The sequence below is a fragment of the Empidonax traillii genome, unplaced genomic scaffold (genome assembly GCF_003031625.1).
Source record: "Empidonax traillii isolate 1590-97213 ecotype Southwest subspecies unplaced genomic scaffold, ASM303162v1 scaffold148:size1803964, whole genome shotgun sequence".
NCBI classification, from domain to species: Eukaryota; Metazoa; Chordata; class Aves; order Passeriformes; family Tyrannidae; genus Empidonax; species Empidonax traillii.
Genome location: NW_020955341.1, coordinates 846,351 through 859,509, shown reverse-complemented (window position 1 = coordinate 859,509; position 13,159 = coordinate 846,351). Strand labels below are relative to the sequence as shown.

The window sequence follows — 13,159 nt, the reverse complement described above, 5'->3', positions numbered from 1 at the left end:
TCTCTCTCTTTAACACTAAGCCACCCGTGGCAAATGTAACCCATTAGCAAATTGTTCAGATCTGCAATAAGTTATTTTTTAACCTCATGGATATTTCTTCTTAAATCTGGCATCCAGCCTACGCGAAACTTCCACCCTGACTGAATGCTGCATTTACTGTTTTCTGTGAGTCGTTTATGTAATTAATCCTGCCATGAAGTTAGCTATTGTTACTACTTCTGGGCAAGCAAAGATGTGAATACAAACGTCCTTGGCAATGCAAACATTCCTGGACATGCAAGGTTTTCTCTCCCAGAGTACTCAGACCAGACAATTGCTTACACATTCTTTTGCACAACTTTTATGTGCCCTCCTCACTGGCATAAGCTTTCTTGCCACAGCTCCTCTGCTGACAACAGCTCACATCCCATTGTGCTTTTCTTTGCAGCATTTCATATCTGTACATCTGACACGCAGCATTATGTATAACCAGCACGTCATGAGCCCTCTATCCTTTAAAGTACTTATTTTTATTTTTAGAGAAGATATATTCTGTTTCATAAGTTGTTGGATCAGCTTAGCACTGAAGTTCTCCCTGGCTGGAGGCATTATTGCTTTGCTCCTTTGATACAAAGAGCACTGAGATTTGATCTTGTTATCTGTGCTGTGACACAAAAGCAGGGAAAAGACTTTGTTGTAGCATTTTTTTAGTGGTATTGAATCTACAGTATTTCACAGTTTTTTGGGTTTTTTTGTGTTTTTAATTTATTTTGGGCAACATCTAGAATTGGAGTGTGACTGCAGATCTGGGCAACTTATAAAAGAACATTGTATGACATCATGTCCCGAAATTATGGTGCATTGCACTTGGGTCATCTGGGTCCATATGTCTCCCAGGCTTACTTAGAAAGCCAGGCATTCATTGCTGCCTCGCTGTTTAGTTTTGTAAATGAGTCGCTCATTTTCACACTTGCAGTAGAAAAAAAGCTGTGTAGTGAAAATCACTTTTTTTTTTTTTTTTTTCAATATGTAAAAAAACCCCACCAGTAGCTAGAGAAACTCAGAAATCCGTGGTTTAGTTCAGCAACAATAATGGAAAAATTACTGACTTGGGAAAATTATATACAAAAGCAAGTCTGTTATGCTGTTCCATATATGCAAAGACACTCTAGATAGACCTGACTAGTGCAGATTTTGCCAGCTGAGATGTACTGATTGGTCTGCCTCAGGCCGTAGTGTGGGTTGGTGGCCAGCTGAGAGAGGATGGCCTTCCATTCCAAGCTGGCTCCATCCAAGTTACAATTTGTGAATGGCCTGTGCCCCACACTAACTCCATGTATGGTAAACATTTGCAAGACCACTAGCACAGCAGGGTGAGAAAGGGAAATCAAGTTTTAATTTGGCATCTCCTGAAACTGTTTAACTTAACTGTAAAGACATAGTTCCCAATATCAATTTTCTAAATTGTATCACTTTTAAATTTTGTTATTTTCTGTATGTATTTGCATTTCTGCTCTTCTGTTTGATATGTGCCTTCATTTCAGAGTTATTCCAGGATGGGCTGTTTTGTAAAAGTTTTTTCTTGATTCTATTATCTGACTGTTCAATAAACTCCTCTCACGAAATAACTCCAAAGGTTTCAAGTACATCACTGCAAGTCATCCCTCAAATGAAGGCACAGCAGTGAATGACTGTATACTGCCAATTAAATTTTACCAATCACTAACTTATAAATAGTGTTGCTCATTTTATCGTGACTACTCATGGATGTGAAAGTACTTCAGTTCTCAAACACAGGTTGATACCTGCAGAAGAGACTTACAGAGGACCAAGCTAAGCATTCCAGTTCTGATCTGTGACTGAGTCACACCCTCAGAATCATAGAATCATGCCATCATCAAGGTGGGAAGAGATCTTTGAGATCATCTAGTCCAACCGCCAGCCCAGCACTGCCACTGTAACCCCCGAACCACTAAACCACATCATCCAGTGCCAGACCCAGATGCCTCTTGAACACCTCCAGGGATGGTGACTCCACCACTTTCCTAGGCAAGCTATTCCAATGCCTGACCAACAGTGAAAATTTTTTTCTAATATCTAATCTGAATCTCCCCTGTCTCAGTTTAAGGCCATTTCCTCTGGTCCTCTCACTGCAGAAGACGCCGACGCCCACCTGGCTATAACCTCCTTTCAGGTGGTTGTGGAGAGCAATTAGGTCCTCCCTGAGCTTCCTCTACTCCAGCCTAAACAATCCCAGCTCCCTCTTAAGACGTTTTCTAAACCTTTCACGAGCGACAGCTCTGTTTATATGGGTCTTCTGACAAAATTTTGACACATCTTCATGATGCTTGCGCCCCGTGCCCATGATTCCTCCACGCATCCCTCCTTCCTCGCCGAGCCTCCCGAGCCTCTCCGAAAGCGAGGCGCGGGCGTTGTGGAGGGAGGGATTTTCGCTAAAACAACGGAATCGCTCGGGACGCTTGTCGACCAGGGGTTCGGTTCGGTTCGGCTCGGGCGGGGCGGGTGGTGCGGGCGGGCGGGCGGCCGGTGCCCGACGGCGGCTCCCGCGACGGGGCCGTTCGTGCGGCCACCGCAGCTCCTGAGGCGTCCCGGGCTGTGCGGTCGGTCCGGCCGGGTCCGGCCCGCATCTCCCGGGGCGCCCCGGGCCGTGTGGTCGGCCGGCCCAGGCTGCCCTTGCCGTCGCGCCCCGGCCCGCTCGGCCGGGACTGCATCTCCCGCGGCGCCCCGCGGCGGGGCGGGGCGGGCCGTGCGGCGGAAGGGGCGCCGCTCCCGTCGGCGGCGGGGGCAGCTCTATCCGGGCCCTTGGCGCTCTCCCTTCCTTTCGCGCCGGCGGCCGCTGGAGGCGGCGGGTCCATGTGCGCTCGGCGCGGCCCCGGCCCCTGCCCTCTGCCCCCCGCGCTGCCCCCGCCATGGACCCCAGCGGCATCATCGAGGCCCTGCGCGGCACCATGGACCCGGCGCTGCGCGAAGCCGCCGAGCGGCAGCTCAACGAGGTGAGGGCGCCGCCGGGCCTGGGCCGGGGCCGCGGCGCTGGGGAGCGGGGCCGCGGCCGGCCCGGGAGAGGGGGAGCGGGGCGGGGGCGCAGAGGGTCCCCGCCGTCCCCTCGGCCCGTCCCCCGCGCCCTCGGGCCCTCCCCGCCGGCCGTGTCCCGGCGGGCGCGGGCCGGGCCCGGCGCGCATTGTCCCCGCACATGGCAGCGGGGCCGGGCGGGGCTGCTCGGGCCGGGGGGCAGCGCCGGGGAGCGGCCGAGGCCCCCGTGCCTCTCCTGGCGGGAACGATTCGCCTCCATTGTCTTGGTGCTCGGCCGGGAAAAGCGTGATCGGCGGAGGGGGGTAAACCCGGCCTTGGTGCAGGCCCGCGGTGGCTCGGGCCGGACCCAGCCCTGCCTGGGACTGTCTAAGGGACATCGGCCTGTGGGTGCGGAAGGCAGGAATTTGTCAAACGGGGAAGGAGGTAGCGAGACCCGCATCACTTTACGAGCAGCGCAGCCCGTAAGAGTGGCCTGGGCTGAGTTCGGAATCAAATCTGGCAGCCTGGCGGCGTTTTGTTCCAAATCCCCTGGACTGCTGGGCTGCCGAGGCGGGTGTGCTTTCTGGGAGCGTATGGACACGTGTCCAGGGGAAAGAGAGGGTTCCCAGCCCAAGTATGTCATGCTCTTCGGCTGCATTCACGTGTCAAACCGGGATATAGCAAAACCGGCAGGTCCTAGTTCCACAGGCTTCAATTTTGGAAGAAGATTGTATTTTTGTTCCACTTAACCTCACCAGGGGAAAAGCTTTATTGATAAGAAACAGCCACAGGACTTTTAGACATTTGGAGAAAATAAAGATATTCTAGTGTTTGCCTCAGAGAAGAGGTGATCTCTTGACAGAGGAGGTGAAGGATAAGCCTGTGTGGCAGCTCCTGTGGTGCCTGTAGTTGGCCTTTTCCACAAGCGTTTTTCTTTGTTGCTCTTAAGCAGACTTTGGGCCTGATGATACTAATTTAATGCAACAGATGTTCAGCAGAGCTTAGATAAAGGTGGGCCAAATGTTCTGCTAGTAGTGAAGAAACTTTCAAAAACTGAAAGTGTGGCTTTTCAGATTATAAAAAAAAGTGTAATCAAGCCAAAATCCCAAATGTCATTTAGTAAGTGAATGGAAAATAAATATTAGGTACATTTGAAATAGATAGCTGTAAAACTACTTAATGATTATTGAGGTTTGTATAAAGTAATTGCTGTCTTTTCCATATACTCTGTTTAAAAGAACATTATTGTTTGTTATTTAAATCAAAAAGTAACATAATGACCTATAAAGACAGTAACGTCTGTGAAATCTTAAGCTGGCCCCAAAATTAATTATTTTTTTCGCGTTCATTGCATGCCTATATATAGTAACTTGCTTGAAATCTAGTTATTTTCTGCAGGTATTGAGTTGCTGAAGGTGTAGGAAATTGCCTTCACTGCCAATCGAGGTCTTCAGCAAATGGCAAACTCTTGCATGAAGGATCGTGCCCACCACCGGCAACTGGCTTTTGTGTGCACTTTTGAATCAGAACTCCATGGTCTGTGGTGTACTACACAAGTGCTAAATTGGCATAAAATCTAAATATCTGTGCCCCTTTGAAAACACCAGATGTTACCAACCAGCGTGTAAGAATTCGTTGTTGTTGGAAATGTGGCATCACTAATCTTTCATAGATATTTTGTGATAAAAAAAATTTGCTAAACCCTAAATCTACCAGCACTTGTACATACATACAGCTGTAGTTGCATGCGTGGTCTTGGTTTGGCATGTTTATTGAAGTCAGTTCTGCATTTGCTTGCAAGATACTGGTCTAAATTTGCTGAATGTTAGTGCAATTTTGTTGCCAGTTAATACTTTATTCCAGGTGTGGTGATCACTTGATCTGTAAAGATGAGATTGTAACAGAGGGGCACACTGTTCTTGCACGTGGCCAGGCTGCACAAGTGTTTATGTAGTTTAATAGTTGTCCTTGGTTGACCTTTCAGTTTACCTTTAATTTGTCAGAAGTGCCTCTGTTGAGCTGATGAGTCTGGTTTTCAGCAGGATGGTCATTTTACCTTACCACAAAAGAAGGTGGTTCAGTCAGTAATTGATATTCCTGATTATCGGAAGAGTTAAGTGTCTAGATCTGTTGTCATCATACCCTATCAATCAACCAAGTTTCCACTGACTGGAGAAGGGGTGTATGGTTCTGGATTTGTCCAGGCTATGTTGTTTTTCCTTTGACCTTGGCTAAGTCATAATTGTTCTATGCCTAATTTCTTCATTTGCTAAGTTTTATCAGGTTATATTGCCTGCATATAAAATGCTGTGAGGACTTTTAGACTTGAGATAATGTTAAAAAGCAGGTATTCCAGTCTGTTTGGCTTTACTTTTCTCACTGTGAAAAGAAGTTGCAGGGAATGAGACCACTAGCTCTTGTGTCCAACAGCTTCTCTCAGTCTGGAATTTTCAGCTGATGAGATAGCCTGAGGTGTTCACCCGTCTCTGTCCCTGTCTTACAGGGGAAAGCTGTGTTTTACCAAGGCTTACGGAATGACACTCTGAAAATATTACACAGTGTTGTTTTATCTTTTAATATCAACATATTTATGAAGGTGCAGTTACTAGATATTACGTTCCTTGTAGGTTTCTTCTTCGTAATTCCAGTGAATTTATAACTTAACTGTGATGTCTGTCTTGTAAGTCTCTGAGATTAACCTTGTTGTGTGAGCTATTACTGTATCTTTTTAGACTAACAACCCAATTTTTGTGTCTGAGAATGTTTAGGGGAAAAAAAAGAGCAATTCCCTGTAACTCACCATTTTTTAAAGTCAAAGCCTAACAGTTTGTTTAGGAAAACATTATTCTGATGCTCTACTGAGGAGTGCCTTTCAGAAGTTATGTTTAGCTTTTTTGTATTCTGATATCAGTGACAGGCAAAGGCAAAAAAGGAAGTCTTGTTGACTGGTCACCATGGCCATCAGTTTAACAAAATGCATTTTGGCCTAGTTCAGTGCCTTTCACTGCCTGCTTAATAGATACAAACGTCATAACGATGGAATGATTATATTAAATGATTGGACTCTAAACTACTGAGAGTTTTGGAGTGAAAGGTTATCAAAGGGGAAAAAGGAAGCTGCTTCTTACGCAGTGCCTTTGAGACAGAGCTTTCCAAATGCTGAAATGCTATGGATACTTTAGGCTAGGTGATTAAAGTGTTACCCTCATCGTTAATTTTTTGTTAACCTTTTCTAACTCGGTCTTCATGTGTAACACCTATGGCTCTATAGTGCAGTGTGAGAGCAAGAGCAGAGCTTGAGTTTCCTGGCTTTGATTATCAGATCATGGGTTCTCTTTTGAAGTTGCTAGTGTGACATTTTACCCAAAGTACTTAGTTATTCTCATTTCCCTTGTACAGATGGAACCTGTCTATATATTTTGGTGTGTGCTAGATGAGAGATGCTTTGGGAAAGGGTGTTTTAAGCTGCCTATGTCAAGGCTGGTCCAACACCAGGAATCCCCTTGGGGGCAGTAAGGAACCAAGGGAGCCTTGTCTTCATTAGGGAGAAGTTAGATTCCTGATGCAAGTTCCCTAGCACAAGGTAAAATCCGAGCAGACAGGGCCACTTGCCACTTTCTCATGACTTAGCAAATAGTTACTGTGTATGCTTAGCAAGCCTCTGCTTGGAGCACATTCCATTTTCCTGGGCCAGCGGGAGAGCAAATAGTCTTTCGAACTTGCAGCCAGCATTGTGATGAAATGAGCAACAAGGTGGTTTGCAAGATCTGATAAGTGCTTTGTATCTTTTGTGGATGTACAACTAGGTTTGCATATACATTGTATCTGCAGAAGAGGTGTCGGAACTGGCTTGCAAAAACCTGAGGTCAGAATGACTTCCACACCTGCAGAGTTCTCAAAAAGAGCAGTGAAAGAGCGCTACAGGGCAGTTTGGTGATTTAGTTCCAGCCTTACAGTTCCTGACCTTACTTTTCTATAAAAAACCCCAGTTTCAGCTCAGTGTAATACTTATGTGCACCCAGTCCTGTTGTGGCTAAGATAAAAAATTGCATGTAGATTTTTTTTTTTTAATTGGAATGATGGAGATGCATTGCATTTACATATTTTTCACTACTTCCCTCTAAAAATTTTAGCCTTTATTCACATGTGCTACTTTGAATAGCTATATTAATAACCTGAGGTTCTAGTTCAGCAACCTATAGTAAGTATTGTCGTTTGGTGTTGCTTTTTTGGCAACCGTAAAGGAGGTGCCTATTGTAATGTGCTTGTTATGGTGTGTCAAATTCCTCATGTCTGAGAAGAATGCATGGAGGCCTTTTTACCCAAGATGAAACTTGTTCTTATCATTTAGTGACATGCAGGCTTTGTGTGAGATATGAATAGTTCTGGTATTAAAGATGAACGAGGAACGTGGAGGAAAAGTGCTTTTCTGCGTTGTAATTAACTGTTGATGGTTCATACGCCATGAACAGGTCTCTAATGTCAACTTCAAACTTCGTTTCTATTTTAGGTTATGTGGCTGGTATGTCACTTTTCTGTAAAGTCTGTTTTAGCACGTCTAGCAAACCAACTCTGCTAGGAAAAACAGAGTAATATGCAGAAAGATTGTATGTTCTGGAGCAGTGATTGATATTAACAGACACTGGTGCAAGGTTTGTGGTCTGATAGAACACATTCCTCAGCTAGCCAGGCTGCATAGCAAAGATTGCTCTTGGGAAAAGTCCCTGAATTCTTTGGCTCTTAGACAGCAAAGTCATACCAGTGACATGGCATGTTGGATGATGTGTAAGGGGGAAGGACTACTTCAGATGAGTTTTGGTTTTGTTTTTCTTTAAATGTTGAGTTACGTGTTGGAAAACTGATTTTGTGACAGAACAACTTTTTTAAAAATGCCATTGTAGTTCTCTAAGGTTAATATTTATTTTTAAAGGGTATTTTTAAACAGAGAGCAAGAGAATAAAAGACCAAGTTTTACCACAGTCAGAACTTTAAAGTACTAGAAATTGTTTCTGTGCTCCAGGCAGTTTAGAGTATGTGATATCAACCACTGTGAGATCCTGATTGCCCAGTGCTGGAGCTGTGGGACTTCTGTATAGAATGATACTTCTTGCCAGTGGCTCTCACTGAATTGGCATCAGTGCACCTGATTCTTCTGGAGACTGGGGGTGTGCACGGGCCAGCAGAATCCTCTGCATTCAGATAATTCCTTGGTGGGCCTTTAATGAATCTTCATTGAGCATAGTGAAGTGTTCAGGTTAATCATGTGCACTAAACCCAGAAGCAAGTATATCTGTATATTTGTCTAAAATACACATATGTACAGTGTACCATTTTTATAGAATATGTACCTAAAATAGGTGTTTTTCCAGTATGGTTGTTTTTCTTAGCGGTGCTGTCAGTGAAGAGGAGCATGCTGTCCTGAGAGGCAGCCCTCTTTGGGGAGTAAAATTATTAAAGATGAAAATAGCTGAAATGGATGTGGGTTCAGTATTTTTTAATGACGTAGATACCAAAAGACACCTGTGTGGTGTCTTATTTTAGGTTCAGGGGTTTAGGTTCCAGGTACCAGTAAAACATTAGATGTTCTTTTTAAGAGTAAAGCAGAGCAAGGGAGCAAGTGACCAGTTACTGTAGTACCCAGGATTTTATTTCACCAGTCAGTACACACTTGTCTTCGTGGAAATGTCCTTACTGCTCCCTACATTTTGCTTTCTCTGGAATCACCTTCCTTTCACTGGCTTGGGGGAAGGAGGTCATTGTAAAGAGCGCAGAATTCCTTTTTTTTTCCATTTAGAATGCATAGAAGTGTTAATGTAGCTCTCTGTGAATTTAGGTGTTAACTGAATGGATTAAGAGGAGGCTTTGATTGGCAAGTACAAGGTATTTTACTTGTGCTACCTTGTATTAAAAGCACAGATTATATCTGGTCTGAATCTCCTTTGAACCACTAAACCTGATAAAGTAGCTCATCCTCATGGCTGGCGTCCGATGCTTCAGCTGCTAATAAGATGATGCTTGTAAGATTTTAAAAAACCAACCAAACAAAAACCAACTAAACAAAAACAGATGATGATATAGGTTTGTTTTGGTAATGTTTTGGTTCTGCCCTTTGAAACTACTTATAGTTCAAAGTGAAAATGTATTAATCCAACGTAATAATGTAATTTGTATTTCTAGGGAGCTTCTCTAACTTGCTATAGGCACAGACTCAGTCCTGTTTATTTTAAAATGAAGAAAGGGTTGTTCTTTGGTATTTTATTAAATTTCAGTGTGCGGCAGTTTTATACACTGCTGTTGATTTTTTGTTGCTTTTAAGACATAAGATTCTTTTAACTCCATTTCTTTGGGTTTTTTCCCATTAGTTTCATGATACTTCTTCAGCCATTTCCATATTTGTTACTGAAATTATTAGGTTTTTTTTAAACAATAGTGGTCATTTATCGTGGAAAAGAGAAAGGAATCCTTCAAATTTTGACTTTACAAACATGAAATACATTGTGAGATTTTACTATAGAAAAGGTATTTGTTAAATTTGTAGTCCTTGTGGAAAGACAGCAGTTTGCACTTTAAAGTCCATTTTATGTAGACTGATGTGACCTTATTTGTAGGTGAGTTAAAGGTTGTTGAAACTGAAAGCTTTCTCAAGTTCAGAGCACGTTAAATACAGGAGCACTTCCGCTGACATTAATGTTAAACATATAATTGAGTGCTGTGCTGAAATAGGCTCTGATGTCATTTGGTATCTGTTGTGTCTATTAATGTGACTTAAGAAGGAAGGAACTTAACGGACGTGGAGCTGTAGTAGAAATAAAACCCAACAAGTAAATTTTACTTTAAATTTATTTATTCAACCATTAACTTGACAATTGAAAACAAGTGCGCTTTTTTTTTTTTTTTTTTTTTTTCATTTGAAGGTGTATTTGCTTCTTCAGGACCTGGGGGGGTACCAGAGGCACGTGGGTCAGAAAGACGAGTGCTCATGTTGCAGTGTCACTTACTCCCAGTTCATCAAATCACACTCTGCAAATAAACATTTCACTGGGAGCAGGTGCCCCTGTTGCTTCTGGCTGTTCTGGAGCCTGTAGATTTGTAGTGCACAGGATGAATGTGTTCAGTGTTTTAACATTTGGGGGAGATTCTTACGTCAAGTTCATTCTTCATTTAAAATCTGTTTTTAATAAGAGGAGGTAGAAAACAAGCCGTACTAAACCAAATCTTAGTACAAATGTCGTGTCCCAGGCCGTCCCTTTTACACTTGTTTGTACTGGAACATATAGGAGATCCTTGCTAGGGAAAAGTTGGAGAGGCGATTGTGGTACTGTAGGAGTGAGCTGAGCAGTGTTACACACTTAGGAGGAATGTTGACATAATTTCATACTGTCAGAAGAGCTTTTGGTCCTACTAAAAGAATAGAAAGGCAATTCCTGGTTATTTCTCTTTATGACATGGATTTGCTGCAGAATCTGACAGCCATTTGTTTCTGATAAATAGTGTAATTTCAGTAGTTTTCAAAGTATTAACTTTCTTGCCTTATGTAGGGAGTAATAAACTGAGTAACAAGTAGGTAAGAGGTGTTTTCCTAGGAGTTGAACTGGTTTAATTATGTGGATCTGTGCAGTTGTCTTTGATAGAGGAGCTGCAAAGAACATAGGAAACAATACTGAAATGTAAGTGAAGATAAAACAGAAATATATCTTGGCAATTTGAATCATGGAGTAATTAGGTTTGAGGGGAACTGTGCAGATATCTGGTCAAGCCCCAAGCAAAGCTGTGTGGAAGTTAGATGAGGTAAATTGGGACTTGTCCAACTGATTATCTCACAGAATGAAGTCCTCCAGCTTCTGTGGACAGGAGTTTCAGACCTTGGCCTCCCCTGTGAATTTTCTTCCCACGTGTAAAATAGACATTTCCCACTGTAACTCATGTCCATTGACTCCTAACCTGGAGACAATTATGTTGGCTTTCAGTTAAAAAAAGTAGAGTTAATTTTTTAAGATTGCAGTTCACTTCTACCAGCAAAATTAATGTCTTGGGTTTTTGATGCTTGGAGGGTGGGAAAAGAATGCTATAATAATGTTAAGCTTTGTTTCCTCATATTGGGAATACAATATAGTATTTAATGCATCAATGAAATTTCTCATTATTTGTTTTCTTTGTAAGTGAACTCTTGCAAATCCTTGGGAAGTTGTTATTCTGGAGATGTGTCCCTGTTTGGGTCTCCTTGCTGTTGGTTTGCTTTTGCTGCAGGCACTTAGTGCATCAGGGGTCCCTTGAAGCTGTTTTTTCAGAAAGATGAGCTGAGTTGGACAGGCTTGCTTAATGTTGGGCTTAGTTTTAAAACATATTTACCATCTGTTTCTTAGCTTATTATATAATGAATTCCTACCTTGCTAAAGGTGGCTGTAAACTTGCTGCACTTGGATTTTTTCTGGCTGTTTAGGTGCTCTTGTTTCAAGTGTTTGTTCTGAATGGGGAACATGTTTGGTGACTGTGAAAGGCTGATTCCTGGAGCCTGTTCAGTGGTTTCTTCAGCTCTGTTACCTTAAACGGTAGGGTTTTTCCTCCCCCGTGCTGTCTTCAAACTACAGTGAGCACGAAGCTTTGGAATGCTTTGGCTGATGAGCTGACTCCTGTGAAACTGAGTTGCTGGTATCCTATTGATTGCATTACATCATTATAAAGATATTGTAAAACCTAATGGGAGTATTCTAAAACTTAGCAAACTATGACTGTATAATACTCTTTTTTTTTTTTTCCCTCTCTCTGCAGGCTCATAAGTCAGTGAACTTTGTTTCAACCCTTCTTCAGATCACTATGTCCGAGCAACTGGATTTACCAGTGAGACAGGCAGGCAAGTTTCCGAGTGTTTTTTTTTTCTTTGTATCTACTTCAGTGGTACAAAAGTACTCGTGCAGATACTGTTAAAGAATTCTAATGGTTTTAATCTCAAACGCTCAGAAATTGGGAGTTGCTCGAATTGCAGTCATCATGAGCTATTATCTGGCACCATACTCTGAATAGGAAAGACAGAAAGAAAAGGTGTCTGGCTCTTGAGTGATTGTTCCCGTTTATCTCTAGTGAATGATGGTCTTTGGGGGAACAGAAAGGTTTATGATGCTGCTACACTTGGTCCAAGGAGGTAATTTAACCTTGTACTGTTAGTGCTAATGTTTCTAACATATTGAGAGGAAGAAAACAAATCATGCCTCTTGGAACCCTGCTTATTTGCACAGGAGCCATCAGTAAAAGTGGATGTTGAATATTGACAACTCCAGACACCATCTTAAAGCTTCTATAAGTACTTGATAGAGGATTTTACTGTGATATTTCAGAGGTTTTTCTGACTGGTCAGGAAACGTACCCTAGATCATTAATTTGGATCTTCCATGTAGCAGACTGCTCGAAGTTGTAGCATAAGCTTAACTTGCATTTTTATCGTGTTGTTTGGGGGTGCCATTCAGATAATGACTCAAAAAGGTTACTGCTTAACATGTATAAAATGCAAAAAAAGGGGAATGTTTGCAAACAACCTCTGAAATTTCACCCTCCTTCATGTAAGCCAATTAAACCCCAAAGCATTCTGTGGAGAGTGGGGATGGCTCATACAAGGCACAGCTTACAAACAGCGTGTGTTTGCAAAGCAATTAATGGCATGATAAATCCCACTGAGGGCAGACTGAAGTCTGCATCACTTCAGCCTTGTAATAGCAGAGATCTGCTGAGTGTTCCTTAACCTCTGCAGACACTTTCAGAAACCCTTTCATTTCTGAATCTTCAAAAGGTGCATATGAGATTCAGGAAAAGAAGTTGCTTTATGGATCTGTATGTAGAATTAGATTAATAGTAACTGTTATTAGTTTGCCATTTGAGATTTCCTGTTGCATTTTAGAAGTACTTTTCTGAGTGCTGTAATTTAAATTCTGCCACACAAGCAGTTCGGATTTGGTTGTCAAATGGTAAATGGAGGCATTTGTGCCAGAAGCCTGATTGCTACAAATTGATGTGGCCCGTAACCTTGGTATAAAGGAGCTCTGTTTCTCTTTAGCGTTCACTCATGTATCACAAACTTAATTAAATTTTTTTTGCTTACAAGGGATGTTTGAGGTCATCATTAGCAGTGATTAGCTTTGTTTTAATGAAAATACTGAGA

General features: G+C 42.6%; 1 protein-coding gene across 1 annotated transcript in view; it reads left to right on the top strand.

Annotated features, from left to right (window-relative positions):
• Window positions 1–2,694: 2,694 nt before the first annotated feature.
• Window positions 2,695–13,159, top strand: part of IPO7 (importin 7) — a 36,308-nt gene continuing 25,843 nt past the window's right edge. Inside the window, exons 1-2 of the mRNA XM_027884550.1 lie at window positions 2,695–2,993; window positions 11,779–11,860. Of these exons, the coding sequence (XP_027740351.1) occupies window positions 2,910–2,993; window positions 11,779–11,860 (166 nt within the window). The 5' untranslated portion in view covers window positions 2,695–2,909. The remainder of the gene's footprint in view (window positions 2,994–11,778; window positions 11,861–13,159) is intronic.